Source organism: Haliotis asinina, chromosome 4 (assembly GCF_037392515.1).
Source record: "Haliotis asinina isolate JCU_RB_2024 chromosome 4, JCU_Hal_asi_v2, whole genome shotgun sequence".
In the NCBI taxonomy this organism is placed as follows: Eukaryota; Metazoa; Mollusca; class Gastropoda; order Lepetellida; family Haliotidae; genus Haliotis; species Haliotis asinina.
The window spans coordinates 11,460,855-11,484,361 of record NC_090283.1 but is presented as its reverse complement, the minus strand read 5'-3'; the positions used below and the strand labels follow the sequence as shown (position 1 = coordinate 11,484,361).

General features: G+C 37.8%; 1 protein-coding gene across 1 annotated transcript in view; it reads left to right on the top strand.

Moving 5' to 3' along the window:
* LOC137282271 (cAMP-dependent protein kinase catalytic subunit PRKX-like) overlaps positions 1-22,976 on the top strand; it is a 52,189-nt gene extending 29,213 nt beyond the window's left edge. Inside the window, exons 2-8 of the mRNA XM_067814003.1 lie at positions 14,085-14,253; positions 16,960-17,223; positions 18,233-18,352; positions 19,347-19,442; positions 19,726-19,783; positions 20,821-20,898; positions 22,017-22,976. Coding sequence (XP_067670104.1) covers positions 14,085-14,253; positions 16,960-17,223; positions 18,233-18,352; positions 19,347-19,442; positions 19,726-19,783; positions 20,821-20,898; positions 22,017-22,142 — 911 coding nt within the window. The 3' untranslated portion in view covers positions 22,143-22,976. The remainder of the gene's footprint in view (positions 1-14,084; positions 14,254-16,959; positions 17,224-18,232; positions 18,353-19,346; positions 19,443-19,725; positions 19,784-20,820; positions 20,899-22,016) is intronic.
* Positions 22,977-23,507: the final 531 nt, after the last annotated feature.

Sequence of the window (23,507 nt, the reverse complement as noted above, 5' to 3'; positions counted from 1 at the left end):
AAGGGCAGGACATGAACCCATGGATCAGATAGTTAACCCAGTCAGTACTTATGAATGCTTCTGAACTCATGGAACTTGAGTAGTCGTTTCCATGGTGTAATTAATGGTCCTGAAACATCATGTTGTAACCATGGTAGCATGGGTCCGATTTCATCCAGTTTATACTTATGAAATGCTCCTGTATGTACGGGGCTCTTCTGGTGATGTATGCCATCCGATGATGTAATGAGTTGTGAGAGTGAGAAGTAGGGTACTTGAGCAATAGTGCATTGTGGGAAACACCATTTTGACTGTTTTAGACAAGCTTGATGAGTGAAAGGGCACATGTTTTAGCATTGATGATAAATTTTACGTTTTCTTGATCATGAATTCTTTCGGATGAAATGTTACATAGAAATGAGCAGAAACTGACTGGTCAGGAAAACTTCATGGTGAAATCTGAAGGTTTTTCATTACGCTGATGGGACAAGATCAATGTTCACAGACTGTCTTGGTTAGTATTTGAAGTTCAGCAAGACCTCAGCATTTTAAAGCTGGTTTGCATGCAAATCTGCCATCTCAGTGAAATTTATTGTGAACAAAAACCCAGCTATTTAATTTGCCGAACAAAATGTTAAAATTTCATTTCTTTCACCATCCTGCTTAAAAAAATATTTATTATAATGCTTTAGTTTCATACACAATAACTGAAAAGAAATGCAACAATTTTCCTGTTGAAAATGTGTTTACATTATGAAAAAGAATTTTTTTTCCAAACAATCTTTAGAAACATAATTTAACTTATGTATACAATAAAGATGAACTTGACATCCATAATATTTTGTTTTATACCAGCACCTAATAGGTGTTTTGAATTATCAGTTATATTTATGTTTACATTTTTATTGGGGATTTTTTAACTTATTTTATTTTGTCAAAATTTTAGATAAAATTCAGTGAAAATACTTGTTTAAAATCAAGCCATGTAATAGCTTTACTTTTTTTGGTGTGATTACATGGTTGTTAATGAGGTCTGAAAATGGTAAGGTCACAAAACAATGCTGTTTGATGCACTCAATTTGAGTATTCATATTTGTTTGGCTTGATATGGCTTGAGAATTATGCTTAATCAAGAAATTCTTCAGAAATTCCACCATGATTGTAAGATCCAGCATTCCAAGGTTTATCGTCATGTTTGTAGTACATGCATGCTCCTTCCGAGGGTGTGGAGAACATGCGATATTGTCAGAACACTCTACAGAAATCATGCATCTTGCTGTAATAAATGCTGATCTAGCGTGTAATAACGGTTATTTTAGTGCAGTGTGCAGGGACTACTGGGGTGCTTGACAAGTCTCCTCAGTTGTAGCTTAATGAACACATTTCATCAGACAAGCCTAGCAGAAGAAGATGAAGGAAAACAGTATTTTTTTCTGTTTTTCACCTCAACATAGTGCACATTGATGCCAAGAGTGACTGAGGAAGTGGATTGAAAACATTAATGCAAAGTAAGCAGTATTCATAGTGCCATGGCACCCTGTTAAGTGAATGAATTCTTACCTGATCCCATTAGTTGCCTCTTACATGAGTGAGTGAGTGAGTTGGGTTTTGATGCCATTTTAGCAGTATTCCAGCAATATCAGAGAGGTGGACACCATCAGCTTCTTTGTACATGTGTTCCATGTGCCACTAGATTGTCCCACAACCTGTAATTATGATGCTCTGGAAAACCAGTTGCTAACATCATAAGCATGTCAGAAAACCACAGTGTCTGGCAAACGTTTCTATGGTAACTCATTGGTCATGACAAGCATGTCTTCCATGAAGGTAGCCTGGTAGTGCTTGCATGACATCATGCTGAAGACTCCTGCTTCAGTTTCCCATATTAACACAATGTGTGAAGTCTATTTCTGGCGTCCCTTGCCATGATATTGATAGGATGTTGCTAAAAACAGCGTAAAATTATACTCACCCTCACTCACTCACTCACCATCCACTCCATTTACTCCCTCGCTCACTTAGGCTTAGCATGTGATCCTGCTTAAGCTGTATTCACTTTGATTCCTTAAAGGTCACATGCAACCAAAATATCAAACATAATTAAAACACATTTATCACTTATTCATGACATATAATATACATTGCTGCTTTTAAAAAAACAAATAAACAAAATTATAAGCGTACAATCGCGATTCAAAAGTGCAATATTTTGTACTTGTACCGGCTGTCAAGGTTTTTGATTGAAATTTCATTTGCTGTTAGTAAGTTAGGGTTGTGAGTGAACAAAGATATGATTCTGTACTGTTTTTAAGTTGTAAGGAACAGTTTGTTTATTATGCTCAGTCAAAATAAACTTGTGATTATTTTCATTCATCTCTCTCTTCATGTAAAAGGTTTTAGCTGGCCTAAAATAAAAATGTGCTATGATGTAATGTTTCCTTTTTGTGTTCCTTAAAGGTCACAGGCAACCAAAAATCCAAACATAATTAAAACACATTTATCACTTATTCATGACATATAATATACATTGCTGCTTTTAAAAAAACAAATAAACAAAATTATAAGCGTACAATCGCGATTCAAAAGTGCAATATTTTGTACTTGGGCTTACTTCCCTCGAAACGAAGCCCTCGGGAGACCGAACCCAGTCGTAGCGGGTGGATATGCACTCAAGTGTAACGACGGCTTCCGATTGGCTGTTTCATTTGCTGATATGCTGAGGGTTCATTGTGTGTACAGAAAGATGATCTGTTTGATGGGCATTTTAGAAGTATAGCCAGTCACAAGAAAGTAAGATTCTAACAACTTCTTTTTGTGTACTTGATGCGTCGTTTCAGTATGGATTCATATACTGTTGTCAAACAACATCATATACACTAAAAGAAGTCGTTATCCATGAAGAATGTATATAGAGATGTTGGGTTTGGAAAATACATGTTCTCTAAATTTGCGCTCGATCCAATCAAAAGTCATGTCAGTAGAGATGGTAAACTACTGTGTGGCTGGAATCTGTCATTCGTCCAAGTACAAAGAAGGACTTGAAACTGACAAGAGTTTGCACCAGTTTCCGTCAGATCCAGTCATCCGGAAAAAATGAATGTAGTATGTTTGCAACCCACAGACATAAAAACATGTCATGTGTATCACACGTGCCTTATTACATAATGTGGCAGACACAGGACTCGGGTGCACGAGTCATAAATCAACTTATTTTCTTTATGTCGTATAGTCTGATAGGTGTTAAGTTCAAATTGCACGTGGTCAATGATCGAAGCTGTGTATTGCATGTTGTCTTTAGCAGACAGGCAGGCAGACATATAGGTGTGAATAAACCAGACACTGAGCTTTCTCTGTGACAGAGACTGCTTGCCACAATCAACAAGTTTTCTTTTACGTAACGAGTAGATTATTTACTTGTTTGTCTACACAACCAAGATTAGACTACTGCTCACAACCTCAGACGCTGGGCATGCATACTGTTTCAAGCTCCGCTAACCTATTCACTGCGCATGCGTCACGGGCGCGGTGCAGCGCAGCACAGCTGTTGAAACCAGTTTTCCCCCCAGCGCTGGGTGGAATTTAGTGAAACGTTTGAACTCCGATTTCGCAGGCTTTTTTTTCATTGCGTTTTTTTCAAGTTTATAGGTTGAATTGGCATTTTTTATGATTTGTTTCGGTATACCGAAAGGTACCAGAATCTGCAAAGTTGTGTTTTACGTTGCATGTGACCTTTAATGAACATTTGGTGTCATGGAATCTTTTACGATTTGTATGGTTTGTTCGGGTTTTGTCAAAGGTAAAGGAAAACAGTCCGGTTGTCAGACTCATTGACCTTTGGCTGATGTCTTTTCTACTTCTTGAGGTGATATCATTTGTAGCTACCCATGAAGATCTGGGTCAGAAATCAGAAGTGATCTTCATGCTTGTCATAAGAGGCGACTAACAGGATCGGGTGGTCTGAATTGGTTGACACATATCGTTGGTTCCCAGTTGCATGGATAAGTGCTAATACAGTTGATCACGGGATAGTCTGGTTCAGCCTCGACTATTTACAGACTGCTGCCATATAGCTGGAATATTGCTGAGTGTGGCGGAAGACTTAACTCATGCATTCACTCACTTGTTTGTTGTTCATGATGTCAATCACTGACTTGTCTGGTCCAGACTGTCATGCAGATGGAATATTGCTGAGCGCACACCCAATTACAAGCTTAATTTACACATGCACAATTCTTGAACATCTGCCTGTGATCAGAATGGGGTAACCTAGCAACCAGAAAAACTTAGTCTTCTTTGGAGATGAGTCTAATTTAGTGGTATCTCTGGAATACTTTTCTTGCATCTTAGGATACTATTACAAACTGTGATCACTGAGGAAAGGTGTGGGTAGTATTATCCTAACAACATGTCTCGTGTCAGTATTTATGGAAGTGAATAAATGAATAACATCTGAGTGTAGAGTCTTGATGCCAGCTAAATATAACAGTGGACATGGTACATGTGTAAGTAGCTGTTTGGGGTATCACATAGAGCCAGCAAGAAAAGCCTGTCTAGTTTAGATAGTGACGTAACCTGCTAATAACTGAAAAATAAGTTCAATAGTCTTTTAATAACTAATAATGAAGTTTTATAATCTTTCAATAATTTTTTTTATTGACCGTACGTGTGTGCATGTATGCGTGTAAACCAGAGGTCGACAATCAGATTTTTTACGCTAGCCATCACACAATCACACAGTGACATGCTGCTAACTGTAGAACTTGAATGTCATTGTTATGGTTAACGTAATTTTGCTGTGACAAAAGGTATAAGAAATCCCATCAGAACCAGCAAAATGTAACACAGACAAGTCATTAAATATTCAATATTTTTGTGAGTGAGTTTAGTTTTACGCCGCACTCAGCAATATTACAGCTATATGGCGGCGGTCTGTAAACAATAGAGTCTGGACCAGACAATCCAGTGATCAACAACATGAGCATCAATCTGCGCAATTGGGAACTGATGACATGTGTCAACCAAGTCAGCGAGTCTGACCACCCGATCCCGTTAGTCGCCTCTTATGACAAGCTGAGTCGCCTTTTATGGCAAGCATGGGTTGCTGACGGCCTATTCTAACCCAGGACCTTCACGGGTCCAATATTTTTGTATTGAGCAGGGAGCAAGATACAAAGATTCACAATAGTGGTTTCATGTACAATGCAACTGAGTGAAAACTAAAGTAATGGGTCACAAGTATAATATCAACTCACCAAATGAATGTAATGCAGCGATCGGTCAGGCAGCGGTCATGTAGGTCGAGAACTGACAGAGGTAGGCAGTTTGATGTACTCCAGTTATCTGCGTGTGTGTCCATGTCCAATACAATAAGCAGGCTTTGTATACAAAGTCACTGATTCCTGAACATTGAGCACGATGCGACCATCGCCATTAACTCGGAACCTTCTCATAGTCTCGTTTTTCCTCAAAAAACATTCTCAAACGGAGGTAACTCTACCTCAAAGGCCTGTTGATAAAATACTAATAGCACTGAACATTTATGATACGAAATGTGACCGATATCAACTATCACTCAAAACGCTAAACGTTGTGACACAATAATAATTATCACTTAATCAGTATTACAATTTACACAAAATACACTTCTGTAGCATCATACGTATGGTCATGACATAGCAAGGGTGACAGTGGTATATTGCTTGTTTAGTGTAAGTTTGAAATAATGTATGATACAGAGCCTTTTGGTTTCATTCTCTCAACTTTGAGGAAAAAGAAAAAATGGTTGGAGAGGGAGCTGATATTTATAATCACATCAGTATTTCTGCCATTGTGAACAGAATAAATATCATCTGTCGACAAAGAACAGTATCACAAATGGATTATGGCATTTATATTTTCCCAATGTATTGAGGAAATGTTCAACAAATAATAATATATGAATACTACAAGACTATCCAGTAGAAAAGTGCTTAGCTGCTAGCATGTGACTTAATCAAGATTTAAAGGATCACTGATGCAGATCAGTTTCCGTGGACTGGTTGTTTCTTTCGTTATTGTTTTTCACCAGTGAATACCCGGATGATATCCCAGAATTCGTGACTGGTTTGTGATCTCTGCTGCGCCACCCATATGATAGTTTATGTGTAGACTGATCAACAAAGATGAAGTCATTTTACTTCACTACTATGAAAACAAATCAAACACCTTGAAGTTTACTCATCTGCCAGTGGTATAAGAAACATTAGGACTGAAAAATAATGAAGTCAGTGTACGTCTTTATATTTTTTCTTATAAACCTAATTAGTTCCTTATCACATTTGTATGCATTTTGAAAGTTGATAAAAAAAATACCACGGTCTGCTTATAGACAGTGAATTTCTAACATGATTTTAGTATCAGTATCTTAACATTGTATAGATTGCCAACGTGAATCATATTTCACACACCTCCTATTCGTGACATAGTGCACGTTTTCTGTGATACAGATTCTGCTAAATGCTACAAGAAATAAATAAAAACAAAATGCAAATATTGAATTTAAGACAGACGAAAGTTATAGCAACAATGTCATGCTATTACAGTGGAAGCTGTCTAATTCAGACTCGACTGGGACCGACTTTTGTGTCCGAATTACGAGGAGTCCGAATTGGACTGGTGAGAGTCTAGAGGTAGCTCCCATGACCTTGAGATACGCATGCATGGTACTTTTACCATGGTGTAACATGTTTTCGTGTTAATAGCGGAAAAGGTGATCATGGACATAATTGCGTATTCAGTAGATTATCAAAACTGTAATTCTGTCAATAAATATCACCTCATCTTTTATAAATAATTTATTGTTAGAATGCTCTGTCGTCCGGTGGTTTCCAATGCAACAAACATTTCGTGTCTTGTCCGTAAGCACAAGCACTAGAAGCAACGTACCATGTTTTCGTGTTACTCGCTATTTCGTGGGGTAACGCCCTTGTACGGAAGTGCATGTGATTCGATCTTCTCCACAGAAATCAACAAATACAATGTATCAATGGTTCAGGCATTTTGTCACTGATGAGAAATAACTGGAGTATCGTATTTTTATAACAAAATCGCATACCATCAAAATGACGCTGAGTGAGTACGTAGTCGTGTCAGCTTGCTAAACTTCGTTAATTCCTTTGTTAAATGGTTATCATCACACCTGATAATCCGTTTGAAGTTGGTAATCAGCTAACTACAAAGCACTTCCGCCTCAGGCATTCCTACAAGTCCGAGTTACTTAGCGATGTTTTCATAGTAAATTACCTTGAAGGGCTGAGATTTCAGTCCGAAATCCGAGTTACATGAAGTCCGAATTAGTTAGCCCATATGTAATGATTACTAAGTTAATTTCTGCCGGGACCAACAATTCAGTCTTAATTATGTAGAAAACCGAGTTACTTAGGGTCCGAGTAAGACAGCTTCCACTGTACCTCATTCAGGAATGTATCCATCAATATCCACATAAAAGAACGATATTCCATTCATCAGCAGCTGGTAAATAATCCTGTTCTATGTATTGTGTCTTTCAACAGTCTAATATGCCCAAAAGTGACACATCGTTTGAGAAATTTTCACACTGGTGTATACATAATCTCACTGGTCACCCAGGACAGCACCCCCGGCAACTAACTGTATGATGTCCGCCATTAGTTAGCCAATAATGAGCAACAGTCAATCAATCAAGGTAGTGGCGGTTAATATTTTGTAGGAAGGATGTTGTTTTTACACGTACTTTACGACAGGGTTTATTTAGTATAGATTATGTAAAAGTGTGGAAGTAATTAATGAATCAGTGTGTTATCAGTTAATCCTTTGATCAATGTTTGTTTTTGTAACTCAGCTGATAAACCCTCTTGCATCACTTACATGCATATATTACATAACATGCAATACATTTGCCACTACAGATATTAATGTATAATGTTGAGTATTTACTCCAGACAGGAGAAATGCCTTTGTCGAGTAATTTTAGTGGTGTTACCACTAATTATACCCATTATAAATTCAGTAACTGACCATCAAGTGAATGATGACAAATAACACGTGTAGGTTTATGCCATCAAACGTTAGTTACAGCAAGGACTCTGTATCGCATGCAGTCTGAAAACACTTATTGACCGAAACTGTTTTGAGGATACCATATATAAGAAATATGTATAGGCATTTGCTGTGTACTTCGGTAAATGGGTAAAATCATTTTTATTTACGTAAGAAAATTTTCAGATTTCTCTACCAATGGCAACGTCGTTATTATTAGTTTATGAATTCAGACAAATCAACTGTGTGTTTTTATTATCATAGATAATAAACCAGGGTCGTAGCTACCAAAATTTACGTATGATGTTTGCTATGATAGGTAGGCCATCCCTCAAAACTATCTAAATGTAAGGCTTTGCAATCTTTCGGACATATATGAAACAAATGGTTTGCTACATGTATGTAGACATCATATTTTCACATGACATGATTAAATATCGAGGTAAAAACACAGAAATAGGATCAGATTGGATCAGTCACTATATCATCCAGACATCAGAAAAAAACTACGCTGCTGAGATATTTTGTTACAATCAGGCAAAGAATACCATGGATATTTTTAAATAACGGCATGTGATGGGCATCTGGCCTACTCACTTTTTAGGGTGAAGAAATTCTGCTAATGTGGACAGGAACCCAGTCCCCGTGTCCGTCATGGTTGAGGCAGCGGGTGCTGACCAATTTGCTGCTTGGTCTCGTAATTAGACCGTTGGTGAGAAACATTATTCGCTCCGCATCAGTGCCCCTTTAGCTGATTTTTCAGTTGCTAGTGATTGTTATGTTATCATCAAAATTGAAAGAAGCAGATGTCCAGAAGATTGGTAGGAGTGGAGATACGTTGAATGATTTGGTCATCCATACCCTTTCAAGGATCAGGGCTTGTCATGCTGAAGACACATTTTTAAGTCCCTTCATTGGCACAATATGTAAAGCCCATTTTTGTTCTCGGGTGTTCCTTGCTGGAATAATGCTGAAAACAGCTTTAAGCTAATCTCCCTCACACTCAAGCTCAAGAATCAAGACAAGCCGTTACAAATTTGCACCACATAAGTATTAGACGTGATAGTGTGATCTTCAAATAATGGGTCGATAGTATGGGAGACCGGTCAGACATTGCAAGTGTTACGGTTAAGAATTTACCGTGACAACACAATTTAAGAAATCCCCTTGTAAACCAGCAAAACAGGACAAAGACAAGTTGTTTACGTTCAAATTCTGTATTGTTATACAACGAGAGCAAGGTATACAAAGTCACTAGTCAATATAACGATGATGATTACAAATACATTTCAAGAGAGACAAAATCAAGTCAATGGATCACAAAATACAATATAGCAAACTCACCAAAGTCTTGGTGTGAGAGAGAATCAACTATGGCAGAATGTCAACACAGCGATCGGTGCGACAGCAGATAACGTAGATTCAGGCGTTGAAGGGATTTGACGATCAAGCGTGTTGGCAGTAACTCCAGTAAAATATGAATGAATGTGAGTGTCCCCCTCCACACGGCAACCAGCCTATTTATATATACACTAAGTTATTTCCCGAAAGTTTGGGCACAAACGAACATCGTCAACACTGTAGAATGCCCTAGAATAAGTCTCCCTGAAGTAAACATCGAAAACTAGGAACAGATAAATTCCGGAAAACCAGAATGCTAAAAGTGTTGACCAGCTATTAAAACAAAATGTGACCCATCATATTTAATATTCAAAACACTAAACATTGTGACCCAATAATAATAATTACTTAATTAATAACAAAAATATATAGAAAATACACACTCGTAACACAAGCGATGGATCCTGATCTGTACATGCAACAACAGGTGGCCTTATTCTTCTTCAAGATCTGGAACAATATGTGAGACATGTGAAGACAATATTTACCAGGGAATTTCACAAGAATGTAATACAATCATACACAATAATTACTGTGACACTTTCATATTCTACTCCTCAAGTACTCATCAACACCAGCCTGTTATTGGCTATTCTTGCATACAGATACATGTCCTGGAAATGTCAACACATTGGCCTGCTTGGTGTTGGTACAGCCCGATTCTTGCTTCCACATGTGTTGAGGGAGAAAGAGCAAAATGAATGTCAAACAAATATCAGGAGACTTAATGATCACTTGTACATGTTGATTGCAGGTATGCATTTGTACCATGCGTGGAATGTGACAGATAGAGCATGTAAATGTATGAGATTTAGGTCTGGTTTTGGTTTTGTTGATAACAGATATTATGGATGTGCTGTGATAAAAAAGGCTGAAGAAATTTACCTCTTCTACATGTGGGTTGTGACTTTATATACAACAAGGTATAAATCTAATATTCCAGAATAGTATTAACATATGCTGTGCTGGAACATGTTTTATACCATGTATAGTTTATGATCATGTAATATTACCGGTATGACAAAGAAAAAGAATAACCACTGAAAAAACATTTGACTTACAAGTTTTATGTGTTGATAGGCAACTTTCAGTAAACATGAAATGAAACATATATACCATGGTAACGTGTAGGTTAATGCTCAGATTCGAGTTTTTATGTGTTGATAGGCAACTTTCAGTAAACATGAAATGAAACATATATACCATGGTAACGTGTAGGTTAATGCTCAGATTCGAGTTTTTATGTGTTGATAGGCAACTTTCAGTAAACATTAAATGAAACATATATACCATGGTAACGTGTAGGTTAATGCTCAGATTTGAGTTTTTATGTGTTGATAGGCAACTTTCAGTAAACATGAAATGAAACATATATACCATGGTAACGTGTAGGTTAATGCTCAGATTTGAGTTTTTATGTGTTGATAGGCAACTTTCAGTAAACATGAAATGAAACATATATACCATGGTAACGTGTAGGTTAATGCTCAGATTCGAGTTTTTATGGTAGATATGGACTATCCGGCATGACATGGCGGTATATAGCAATGATTAATGGTTGACAGGTGCCCTACAGATTCGGATCTCTTTGGTAAGAGATGTACAGAAATAACATGTGGTGTTAACATACTGATCATTGTATCACTTGAGAGGGGAATACTCTTAGGGCTTGCTGGTCATAGTTAAGAGGTTTTTCGAGGACATACTGACCGAATTGTGTGTGGCCTGAATAGACAGGTGACAGCAGACCTTTGTAGTTGTTTGCTTTTTGTGTCCCAGTCTTGGGTTCTGGGAACAAAGCAATATTCACTGCTCTGTCAGTCTGGCTTTGTGGAAAGGAGCTGATTTTCTTACAGTTTGCTAAGGTTGTGTATTAACTATTTTCATGACAATTTTCATGTAATAAACATTGCTTGTTAAGCAAAGTAAGGGGACATATAAATCATGCTATCACAGTGACTGAGTTAAGATATCGCATCAGCATCATCATGGATAGTTCTGCCATATTTAATAGTATATTTACTTACTAGTCTATGTATATGTACTGGAATGAAGAGTTATATGTTTGAGGAGGAAGAAAATTATAAAATGATCAATTCTAGCCAAATCGCATTTTAAAGTATTTTGGGGCTGTATTTCCACTTATAGATTGCAATGATAAGAATGATTTTCTGTGCCACTATTAGCAGAATGTTAGAATATTTATTATCACTATGTTGGTAAACAGAGCAGGCTTCACCACTCCATAGGAATCAAACCTTTGCTGTCTGTGATGAAACACTTCTCCCATGTTGCTACCCAACTGTCTAAAAAATGATACCATTCTGAAGACAGTCATTCTGAAGTTCCTTGTCACTGATGATATTTCTCAGGTTTAAATAGGAATTTTGATAAGATTGAGACCAGCAGCATAAATGCTTCACATGGTTATGGGAGGGTTTGGCTCATTAATTCTCAAGGTCGTGTATGCGCCTGGTTCAACTGTTTCCAGTGTGTACCTCCTCATGTTTTCCCCGTTCCATCTGTCTTGTGGTAATCAAAGTGTTGCATCACCCATGCTTCCAGTGTTTACCTGACCTGCCCCTGCCACGTCAGACATGCAAACTTTGCCCGTGGGATTATGTTTAAATGATCCATGACCATGGAAGCTTTGCAGTTGTGTGATCCTCAGGGTGTTGAAAATGCAGTAATCTGTTGATGTTAGCAATGTCTTGAACATGCCTGTTTTGAATGTTGAGTTCTATGGGTTGCTGGTTGTTAGTGCAAGAGGATCTGTAGGGGATTGAAGACTACACACATACACCTGTCAGGGCCATTTTTTCGTTAGATGCATCTCACTGTTATTTGATTAATGCCATGGTCAGCAGTATTACAGTGCAGTGATGGTGGTCTGTAAATGACCCACTCTTGACCAGACGATCTAGCAATTGGCATCTAGTGCTAGTGAAGTCCATATCTGGTTAGTCTGTCGTAAAGACCCTGAAGTACATATATCCAAGAAAGCCCACGCAAGTCTAGAAAATGTGGCAAGTCTAAATTTCCCTAGCTTCTGAAAATGAAGGAAGTCTCAGGGCTCCATTTCATTATATTATTTTTTTTTCACTATGAACGTTTTTTTCTGTAAAATATGTTCATTTCAGAGACTAGCTGTTAGTCTAATATCTGGTGTTCTCAAGTGCAATTGTTGGAGATTGCTAAAAATGATGTAAAACTCAACTCACTCTTTCACCATTGATAATTCCGGACACAAGATTGTTCAGTCAGTCTTCCAGCACTACTGACACCATGGCTATGAGACTTTCTGAACAATCGGGATCAGTAAACGCATAACTCATGCTGTGCTATTAGGTTCTTATGGGTTGTTGAAGACCACGTCTCACCATGATCTTCACAAAGAGATAAGCATGTGTTATCAAAACCAGTTCCAACCATGATCTTCACACGGAAACAATCATATGTTGTCAAAGAACAATCCTAACTACGAACTTTAAGGGAGACTAGTATTATTTGTCAAAGACCCATTGTAACCATGATCTTCAGGAGAAACAGGCATATATTGTCAAAGAACAAACCTATCCATGATCTTCAGGGGAAGATAAGCACATGTTGTTGAAGACTAGTTCTAAGCAGAATCTTCATGTGGTCACTGATCTTCATTGAAGATATATATTCATGAATGCTTTATGTTTTATATCAAGGAATTACAATAACATATATGATGGGTATCAGGTTGAGTCGAACATTTGAAATATATTTTGTACAAATCATATTCCATTTCCATCTTGCTTGAATTAAAACAAACTAGTACCAAGTAAAAACACTATCTTAAAACAGTCTAGAAAACAAATTGTTTCATATATCAGGGTCACGATGCCCAGGAGAGATAGTTTAAACAATTTAATGTGTTCACACTAGTTCTATTGCATCAAGCACCTGCCCCACAATGCACTCTAAAGCACCTAGTGCACCGGGCAAATACAAGCATGCTTATTATTTCTAACTAAACAAGAGTATTCCTATTACTCCATCCTACACAAAAGGTCACTCTTTGCTTTAGGATGCCTCCCACAGTTCTTTGAAGATGCGAATCAAAGCTGAAATTGATGTTGGTGTTACAACTGTGCACCGTTAATTTTAAGAGAATCACATTTAGTAAAAACCCATGAAACTGATGAGGTTTTTGTGTTATCAATGTCAATATGTAATGCTAATGGGAGTGCACTGCTTCAAGCTTCAGGGAACATGATTCCAACGTGTTTCCATTTATGCTCAGTAATACATGTTGAATTTGGGGGAAAGGAAGCTGGATGTTTTTTAATTTGTTCCAGGAAGTACTGGAAAAGAATTGCTGATTTGTTTACTCACTAAATATATTCATTTGCTGTACATGTTGGGTGTTCTTGCCAAAAAATGGTTGCAATAACATAGCTATGCCTCAACAGGGCACTGGGGTAGCCATGTTTTTAAAGTGTTTGCTCGTCATGCCAAAGACCTTCGTTCAATTCCCCACATGGTATAATGTGTTGAATAATACACCTGTAATCAAATTGTGTTCACACCTGTAATCAAGACTTGGCACAGCTCTGATATTTTTAGTTTGAGCTAGAAATTCTAGTACTGTTTTCTCATAGATTTTTTGTTTATTTCAGGCACAGGTACATTTGGACGTGTTATCCAGGTGCGTCAGAAGGGCACGAAGCAATACCTGGCTCTCAAAGTGATGGCCATGGCCGAAATCATTCGCCTCAAGCAGGCTGATCACATCAAGAGTGAGAAAGAGATACTGTCCAAAAGCCATCATCCATTTATTGTGAATCTGTGAGTGCATTTGTTTTCTTAACCTAGCATTTGTGGTTCGCTCATCATGCCTCAGGCCAGGGGTTTATTCCCCACATGTGTGAAGTTATTTCGTGATGCCCCCTTCCATGAGATTGTTATGTATTGCTTAAAGTGGTATAATACAATACTCACTCCTTGACCATGATATTGAGTCTTGTGACATTGAAATGTTTACATATATACTCATGGAAACAAATAAGGGAACATATGAAAGTACAAGTGTTCCTTTAAGTTTTTCCAGATTTTCACCCACAATGCAATACATGCCTTGTGAAGAAACCTGGAAAAAGAAAGGAACACTTGTGGTATCATATGTTCCCATATTTGTTGCTACTAGTATTTTGTAACATCCTTTAATCATGAGTTGGACTTATGTTGTTTTTGTTTGAATTTTTCTGTTCCACATTCACTGATTGATCAATACATGTACATGAATAAGGCTAGAAAACGGTTAACAGGTACATGAACATGGCTCCTATGGTAATTACGGGCCTATACTCCCTAGCTGATGTGTGATATAGATGTAACATTAAACCCAAATAACAGTGATATTGATACACACTTATCTCCCCACTCTTCAGACAAAAACATAACATTATTCATATAAACATTATTTTTGCAAAGACAAAAGCAGGGTTAATTCATGACACTAGAAACAAAAATGCTTCATCTATTGTTTAAGCTGTTTCTTTATTTTCCGGAAGAATACAAGTTAGATTTTACAAGTGCCTGCATTCTCAAAGGTACATGTAATTACAGGTGACAGGCGTTTATCAAGGCAATATTTGCATATATTATGCTTAACACACGGTTTGGTATTCTGAAGAGTGTATTACTGTAATACATACTATCAATGTCACCGGCAACATAGTGATTGGATACTATTTATGTACCACACTTGGAGGAGGGAATAACTGTGCATGTTACATGCCCTTTCTTGAGTCCCCAGGCAAAATACAGTATGGTTCAAAATTATTGAGAATAGCTAAAGCATTTCATATTATTAAACGAGAACAAATCAGATAAAATTGAATGTATTGTGAAAGTGAACTGACCTTTTCATGTTGTGTAGGTAACAATTTAATATTTTATCAAGTCTCCTTGAGCTTCACGGCACAGTCTAAGACGGGTAGGCATACTTCCTATCAGAGAGGTTAGTGTCTCGTGAGTTATGCTGTCCCAGTATCGGACCACTTCTCTCTTCATGTCTTCAATTTTTGTCAACCCCTTTTGATTCACACATTCCTTCATCATCCCCCAAATGTTCTCAATGGGATTTAAGTCAGGACTATATGCAGGAAATGGTAATGCAGTCACATTTTTCTCCTGAAACCACTGCTTGGCATGTTTTGCGGTGTGTTTAGGATCATTATCTTGCTGCAAAATCCAGTCATTTCCATAAAACACATGTGCACTTGGAAGCAGAAAATTATCTAATATGTTAGTGTAGCGTTGACTTGTCAGATTTCCCTCAAACACACACAGCGGGGTCGTTCCTAATAAGGATATCCCTCCCCATACATGAAACTTTGGGCTGTATTTAGGTCGTCGATACAACGGTGCTGACGCAGACTTTGTCCATATTTTCACATTATTGGGATATACCCATATTGAGCTTTCATCAGTAAAAATCACATTTTCCCAGTCAAAGTTTTCATGTGCCAAACACCACTCAACACGCCTGTCTTTATGTTCTTGTTTCATGAGAGGAGAAAGAATTCCAGTCTTTTTCTCCCATCCAAGATCAATCAAATTTCTTCTAACTGTAGATTTTGATGCAACTGTTGATCCCCTTTCTATCATTTCATACCTGATGTTGGAGATGCTTGCCCTTTGCTTTTTAGACGCTAAAATTCCCAGCCGGACGCGATCTGAGAAGTCCAATTTTCTGGGTCTCCCTGCTCCTTTCTGGTGCCCAAAATCCTTTCCCTCTTTAAAATTCTTCCTAATCCTATACACAGTAGAAAGAGGAGTTCCTGTTCTCTCTGCCAGTGTATTTACATCATCAATTCCTTGATTACACAACTCAAAAATCAACCTTCTTTTATCTTCAGCAGACATTGTTGACAGTGCTGAGGAAAATGACGTCTGCTACAAATTCAGGGGAGGTAACTCTAATTGTACTATACTCAGTAGGCCAAGATGAGTTACCTCCCTTATACCATTACTTAGTTTTAAGTATCAGTGAATCAGTTGAGGTGTTAGGATAACTCAAAGTAAGAAGAAAAATTCTCAATAATTATGAACCAGACTATATTTCTGAATTTTGCTGAAAAAGGCAGTTAATAATTATACTCACTCATTGAAAACTGGATTCATCAGACTCAAGACCTTGGCTTCATATTAAAAGATTTTAGTCACAGATTACATTTGTTGTCTGTATTTATTATTCAGTTTGTAAGCCTGTTAAAAGTTATGGCTGTGACATTAGGAAGCAAGTGAGTATTGCTTAAAGCTGCATCAGCAGTTTTGTACACTGATTCTTTGTAAGAAAGTGTCTTTTATTTTACTATATGTTGAACAAAGCTGTGACCTGGCTTGTGTTTTCCATTAAATGTGTGGCTTTCTCTTTACTTACAGGGTAGCTTCATGGTTTAAGCATTCACTGATTACACTTTTTTCTCCCTATCCTAGTGTCGCTTGAATAAATGTTGTAAAATGAAGACACTGACATTGTATTTTCAGGTTGTGGTCATGTCATGATGAGAAGTTCTTGTATATGCTGATGGAGTATGTTCCTGGAGGAGAACTGTTTTCTTATCTACGCACACATGGGTTTTTCAAAAACTCAGATGCAAACTTTTATGCATGTGAAATTGTCTGTGCATTGGACTTCCTTCATTCCCAGCAAATTGTGTACAGAGACTTAAAACCGGAAAACTTGTTGTTAGACACAGAAGGACACATGAAAATAACAGACTTTGGTTTCGCTAAGAAGGTGATAGACAGGTAAGTACACTGGTAACTGATGTAGCAATGTGGTGCCCCCTTCAGGTACATCATTTGTTGCAACTGATCTTTGCTTTGAATCCATTCATCTAACAAAAGAATTGCAAAACTGTTTAATTAAGCTGTTAATACTCACAGTTGGTAATTATAGTTCTGTGTATTATAAGTGCCAATCTCATTCAGTCTCATGGAAGATATGTTATATATAGAGCCAGATGGCTAGATAGGCTAGATAGGCTAGATCTCCATTTTGAATAAACTTCCATGACACTGAATGTTGCAAAAAATGGGTAACTATCTCTTTGAAATTCACAATTGTTGATAATCGTAAATCTCTTAATATGATTAAATATGTTACATATGGAGCCCCATGGCTAGATTGGGTAGATCAAGGCTTCCAATAAACTTACCTGACACTAATTGTTGCAAAAAGTTTATAACTGAGTCATTAAAACTCACAATTGTTGATTACCATAAATCTCCTAATAGGACTAAATGTGTTATATATGGAGCCAGATGGCTAGATAGGCTAGATCTCTGCTTTGAATCCACTGATGCGACTCTAATACTTGCAAAAAGTGTATGATTAAGTTATTGAAACTCACAACTGTTGGTTATCCTAAATCTCTTAAGTGTTATATACAGGGCCAGGTGAATCTACTGATGTGACAACTGTTGGTTATCCTAAATCTCTTAAGTGTTATATACAGGACCAGGTGAATCTACTGATGTGACAACTGTTGGTTATCCTAAATCTCTTAAGTGTTATATACAGGGCCAGGTGAATCTACTGACTTGACAACTGTTGGTTATCCTAAATCTCTTAAGTGTTATATACAGGGCCAGGTGAATCTACTGATGTGACAGTAAGTGTTGCAAAATGTGCATAACTATGTCATTAAAAGACTCACAATTGTTGATTATCATAAATCTCTGAATAAGCTGAAAATATGTTAAATAGAGAGCAAGATGGTTGCACGTACTAGGTTGCTTATGTTCCTTGTTTCAGAACGTGGACACTGTGTGGCACTCCAGAGTACCTGGCACCAGAGATTATACAGAGTAAAGGCCACAACAAGGCCGTGGACTGGTGGTCATTGGGTGTTCTTATATATGAAATGCTGGTTGGGTGAGTATGTCCTTGGTTCAACCCCAACCTCCAACTTGGTACCACTTGCTTCAGTTATGAGTTGTATCACACAGATCAAACTTTAATGTATATATATGACAGTGTATCATTTTCCTAATTAACCCGGCCACCTTCCGCTATGATGCCAAGTCCTTCACAAGTTGAGTGCAGTTATGAGTCATATCACACAGATCAAACTTTAATGTATATATATGACAGTGTATCATTTTCCTAATTAACCCGGCCACCTTCCGCTATGATGCCAAGTCCTTCACAAGTGGAGTGCAGTTATGAGTTGTATCACACATTTTATCACAGATCTATATTTAATATTGATGCCAGTGTAGCAGTTACTCTGGTTACAGGAGTTAAATATTAACTCACTCACTCTAGTTGTAGGACCACTTCAGTGGTCCAGCAGATACAGCATCTGCCCAGAGAACTGGAGGTCAGTGGTTTGATTCCCAGGACACTCGTTAGTAAAGGCATTAGAAGATGGTTCTTGTTATCTCCCTACCTGAGAGTCAGCGTGTGGGGAACACCATATGAACCTGTGTGAGTCTGGAATCTGTGCTTAACTATGGCACAATACCCTTTGCTTTTGTGTATATCTGCTGGATTAGAGTATCACACAGGAGTGTTACCATCTCCTGCACAACCTCTCTGGAGGTTTGTATTCACCGAATACTTGACATGTTCCACTGAGGAATACTCACAAAAATCTGGGTTGGTATTGTCTTCAGTAACCCATTCTTATCGCAAGACTAATAGGATCGGGTGGTCAGACTCGCTGACCTGGTTGACACATGTCATCATATCCTGGTTGTGTAGAAAGATGCTCTTGCTGTTGATCACCTGATCATCTGGTCCAGACTCAACTACTCTCAAACTGCCACCACGTAGCTGGAATATTGTGGAGTGTGGTGTAACCAACCAACCACCCAACCAACCAATCCGCCGAGGAAAGGAATTTCATGAACTGTTCGCCTTTCAGGTTCCCTCCATTCTATGATGAAAATCCTTTTGGAATCTACCAGAAAATCCTTGCGGGGAAGATAGAGTGGTCCAAGGCCTTGGATCCTGTTGCCAAGTGAGCAATTGTATATTTTATTTATGGTACAAGTATTTCGTATTTAGATGAATCGTAAGTATGTTGTTAATGCTGAGGTGTTAACTTCTTGGGATTTAAAGTCTGCTGTACGTGGATATCTAAAATGTAGTTGAAAGTTATTTTCACGAAAATAACACGTTATCCATAATGTTCTTTATGTAAGGTTAATGTTCAGTTTTGTGATGTCATTCCTCAAACTGTGTGTCATACGCAAATGTTATCTTATATTTCTTGTATTTATTTACCACTATTCTTGTTTCAGAGATCTCATTAAGAAGCTTCTTGTTCATGACAGGACGAGGAGATTGGGGAATATGAAGGTAAGACCACCAAGAGTTGCTTCCCCTGATGTTCACTTGGCGTAGAGTATATGCTGATTATCACATATGTCACTAGGTTGAGCAGTGAGTGCTGGGATATAACTGTATTATGGGACCAGCAAGTATATACATGGCTTACGTAGATGGAATAATACAACAGTTTCAGCAGGAAGGGCAAGTTTCTTGTATGGAGATGTTTCTAAAGGTTTTTAAGTTAAGAGGCACAAACATTTGCCATATTCTCAGATATGTAAGACCATTGGGGATTAATTGTTCGTTATTCTTTAATGAACAGTCAACTTTCCCTGCAGTTTATTTGTGGAACCCTTAATCATCTCTTTCCAACATTGTGATAAATAATTTAATTTGGAGCAGACAGGCCAGTGATTGTCATTACGACCCGTATCAATGCACTTGTGGTCTGACCTCACACTGTACTACTTTGTGTGTGATATGTAAGATACATAGAGGATACTAGACGACCTTCCATGTAATACCAAATTTTTTAAACGGGATAATGATTTCGTATCAAGTTTGTTTGATACTAAATCTTTCAGAAGTTTAATAAAAATGGTGGAAGTGAGTTTAGTATTCTGTTTATTACTCTAGAAACATAAATTGATAGAAAATGCCTACAATATGATGACTCTCGTATAAATTTTCCACATGTGAAGCAAGGTCTAATACCTTTGCAGCAGAGGTATTAACATTGTGATGTCATAACTCTAACCATTATGATGTCATATGTCTAGCAGTATTACACTAGTGTAATATTTCCATAAAAATATTAAACTGCATTATCTTCCATGGGCAAGTTTTATATCTAGATATACACTTTGCATGTTATTGGAACCATTTTTGTGTATCTTGGAAAGATACAAAATGTACTCACAAAATTGGAGTTGTATGCAAGGATTGGTTGCTGGGGATTTGGTTTATGCCAGAATTCCCATATGCTAGCAAAGTGAACTAGCAAACCATTAACTGTGATGGCATCAGCATGTTGTTTGGTATTTATGGTGAACTGTCCCTTCCAGTTTGGGGCAGAGGATGTGAAGAGACACAGATGGTTCAAGGGCATCAACTGGGACGATGTCTTCAACCGAAAACTGAAGGTGAGGCTTTTCAGAAGGACGGAATTGTCCCATTCAGATTTCACACTTGACCTCAAATTGGAACAAGAATAATGGGGATAGTATACAAACCCACCATATTCAAGGGAGAGTGGCAGGCAATTTTAGAAAAAAACACAAACTGACCGAGCGGCAAACTGAGAAAAAGAAAATTGTATTGAGGCCCTAGCGATCCAAAATGCATATCTTTACATCCTTATGTCTTGTAACTATATAGTGTGAAAAGTATATTCCTGTGTGGCACCTCCTTTCAAAACCTTAGAGTTTTGATGCAGTGACTAGATACTCACACAAACATGCATTCAGCTTTTGTACTGAACTGCAGAGAGTTGGATGGTGAAATTACTCTTAGTATCAGCAAGGAGACGTTACAAACTTTTAAGTGTAAGAAAGCCAAAGGCTAAGTGTCAACAATCTGAACATGTGTGATTATTTGGTTATTTAGTTACAAAGGGTAAACTGCAGTTTACAGGTCACCAGAAGTTATGGTTAGGAACGTGTAAAGTGCAGGTGTCCTGGCCATACAAATATTCAGTAGCAGGGAGATATAACATTTCCGGCCCCTGTGTGTCATTAATTCATGAACATATTCCATTTGTTATAAAAGGTAAAACACCACTGAGTATTATATTTTGGGATAGATCATTTCCAGAGTGTGCGAGTGAGTATGGTTTTACACTGTTTTTAGATATTCCAGCAATATCACAGTGGGAAACACCAGAAATGGGCTTCACATGTAATACCCATGTGGGGAATCAAACCAGGGTCTTCGGTGTGACAAGCCAGCGCTTTAACCAGTAGGCTACCCCACTGCCCCTAATTTTCAGGGATGACATCAGGTGTTCACTGAACTAGTGATGAAATGGTTAAAGTGTTTGGCCATCATACTGAAGGCCCAGGTTCGATTCCCCACATGTGTCCATTGCATGAAGCCCATTTATAGTTTTCCATTGAAGAGATATTGCTTGAATGTTGCAAAAAGTGGTGTAAAACTCAACTCCCTCACTCACTTGAGGATAATCATGCCCTACCCTTCTGGTAACAGAAGCTGCTCACATCATTTGTGTCACTCCTTCAACATGTGCTTCTCTCTGTTTCAGCCCCCAATCGTTCCTAAGCTTGCCTACTCAGGTGATACAACAAATTTTGACGACTATTCCGATGACAACTGGCAGGATGCTCCTGCCGTTGATCAAGAAACGAAGGACATCTTCGCAGACTTTTAGTCCTTCATTAGAGGAGTACCCCCCCTCTTGCTCAAGTGTCGAACGTTGTCACCAGATGTGAACATTATCATTTGTCAAGACCTTCTTAAGCGACGTTTGGTATTTTATTTCATTATATTACGAAATGAAGGTATGCCTTTTAGTATCTTCCAGTACAGTCTTTCACAGTGTTTGGCATGCAATACAGGTCAACCTGAACATGGAACTACAACAATAACTGCTCTTTCTCTTCCCGGAGCCATGCAGTCCTGCTTCTCATGTTAGATCAATGTGTGGGATAACCATTCTGTCCATGGATAACAACATAATGTCATGTGACCAGTATTTTACCCAACTGCGTTAACCATTGTTTTAAAGATTAGTTGTTCTCAAATTTTGGCAGTTCCAACGAAACGTAAACACTAGACATTTGGTGTGTTCTGAGACTTTTTAGACAATATGCTGCAACAAGTAGCCTCATTGAAACTTTTGTCTCTGACTGCTATGGTTACATGTCTGGCATTATTAGGGGTGTGATAAGTAGAATTACTTGATGGTTGTATTCACAAGCCAGAGTTCTCCATATCAACTGACTTCAAGCATGAGGACACAAATCCTTGACAAATCCTGCCATTCCATTACTGTTGGTGAAGGTGACAAGCATTTCTATTATTGTCGTCAGAAGTGCAGGCCCAGTCCAGCTGACGAAGAAGAGAGTGCCTTTTGAGGCATAACCACTATTTTCCTCCCAACTGATGTTTGTGAGATCTACAACAGACACTCTGACTGAAGTCACTGATGCATATCACGAACTAGAAGTATGATTATGCAGGTCGTGGGTGATATCAAAAAAAAGAAGTATGGGTTTTAGGGGTGAGGGAAGGATATCACAAACTTCATGAACAGACGAGCAGGTCAGTGATGATATGAACAACTTGAAGTATGGATATTGAGGTTTTGGAGTATAGATATATACTAGATGTATAGATTTTTTTTCTTGTTAAGAATATATGTATGGGTTGTTTTATCTGTTTGTTGATTTAAACTAACTCTTCTGCATTGACAGATTTGTTCAAGATTTGAATACTATTTCCCATGTTCATCAAACATTATAATACATGCTGAGGGTGCAAGGTAATACAGCAGAGATATATGTTTGTATGTGTATTTTGGCCCAGACTTGTATGTGCTGATGTGTTCAAAATTTAAAAAAAAGAATAGAACATATTCCTGCCAAAGAGCAGTGTTTGAGCAAGATACTTTAATGGATGGCATCTGCTTTATTTTGTAATAATAATAATTTTGTTATAGTGGAAATATGTTTAATTTCAGCTAATTTTGTGGGTTGGCTTAATCAGTAATATATATTTGATGATGGCGGAACCA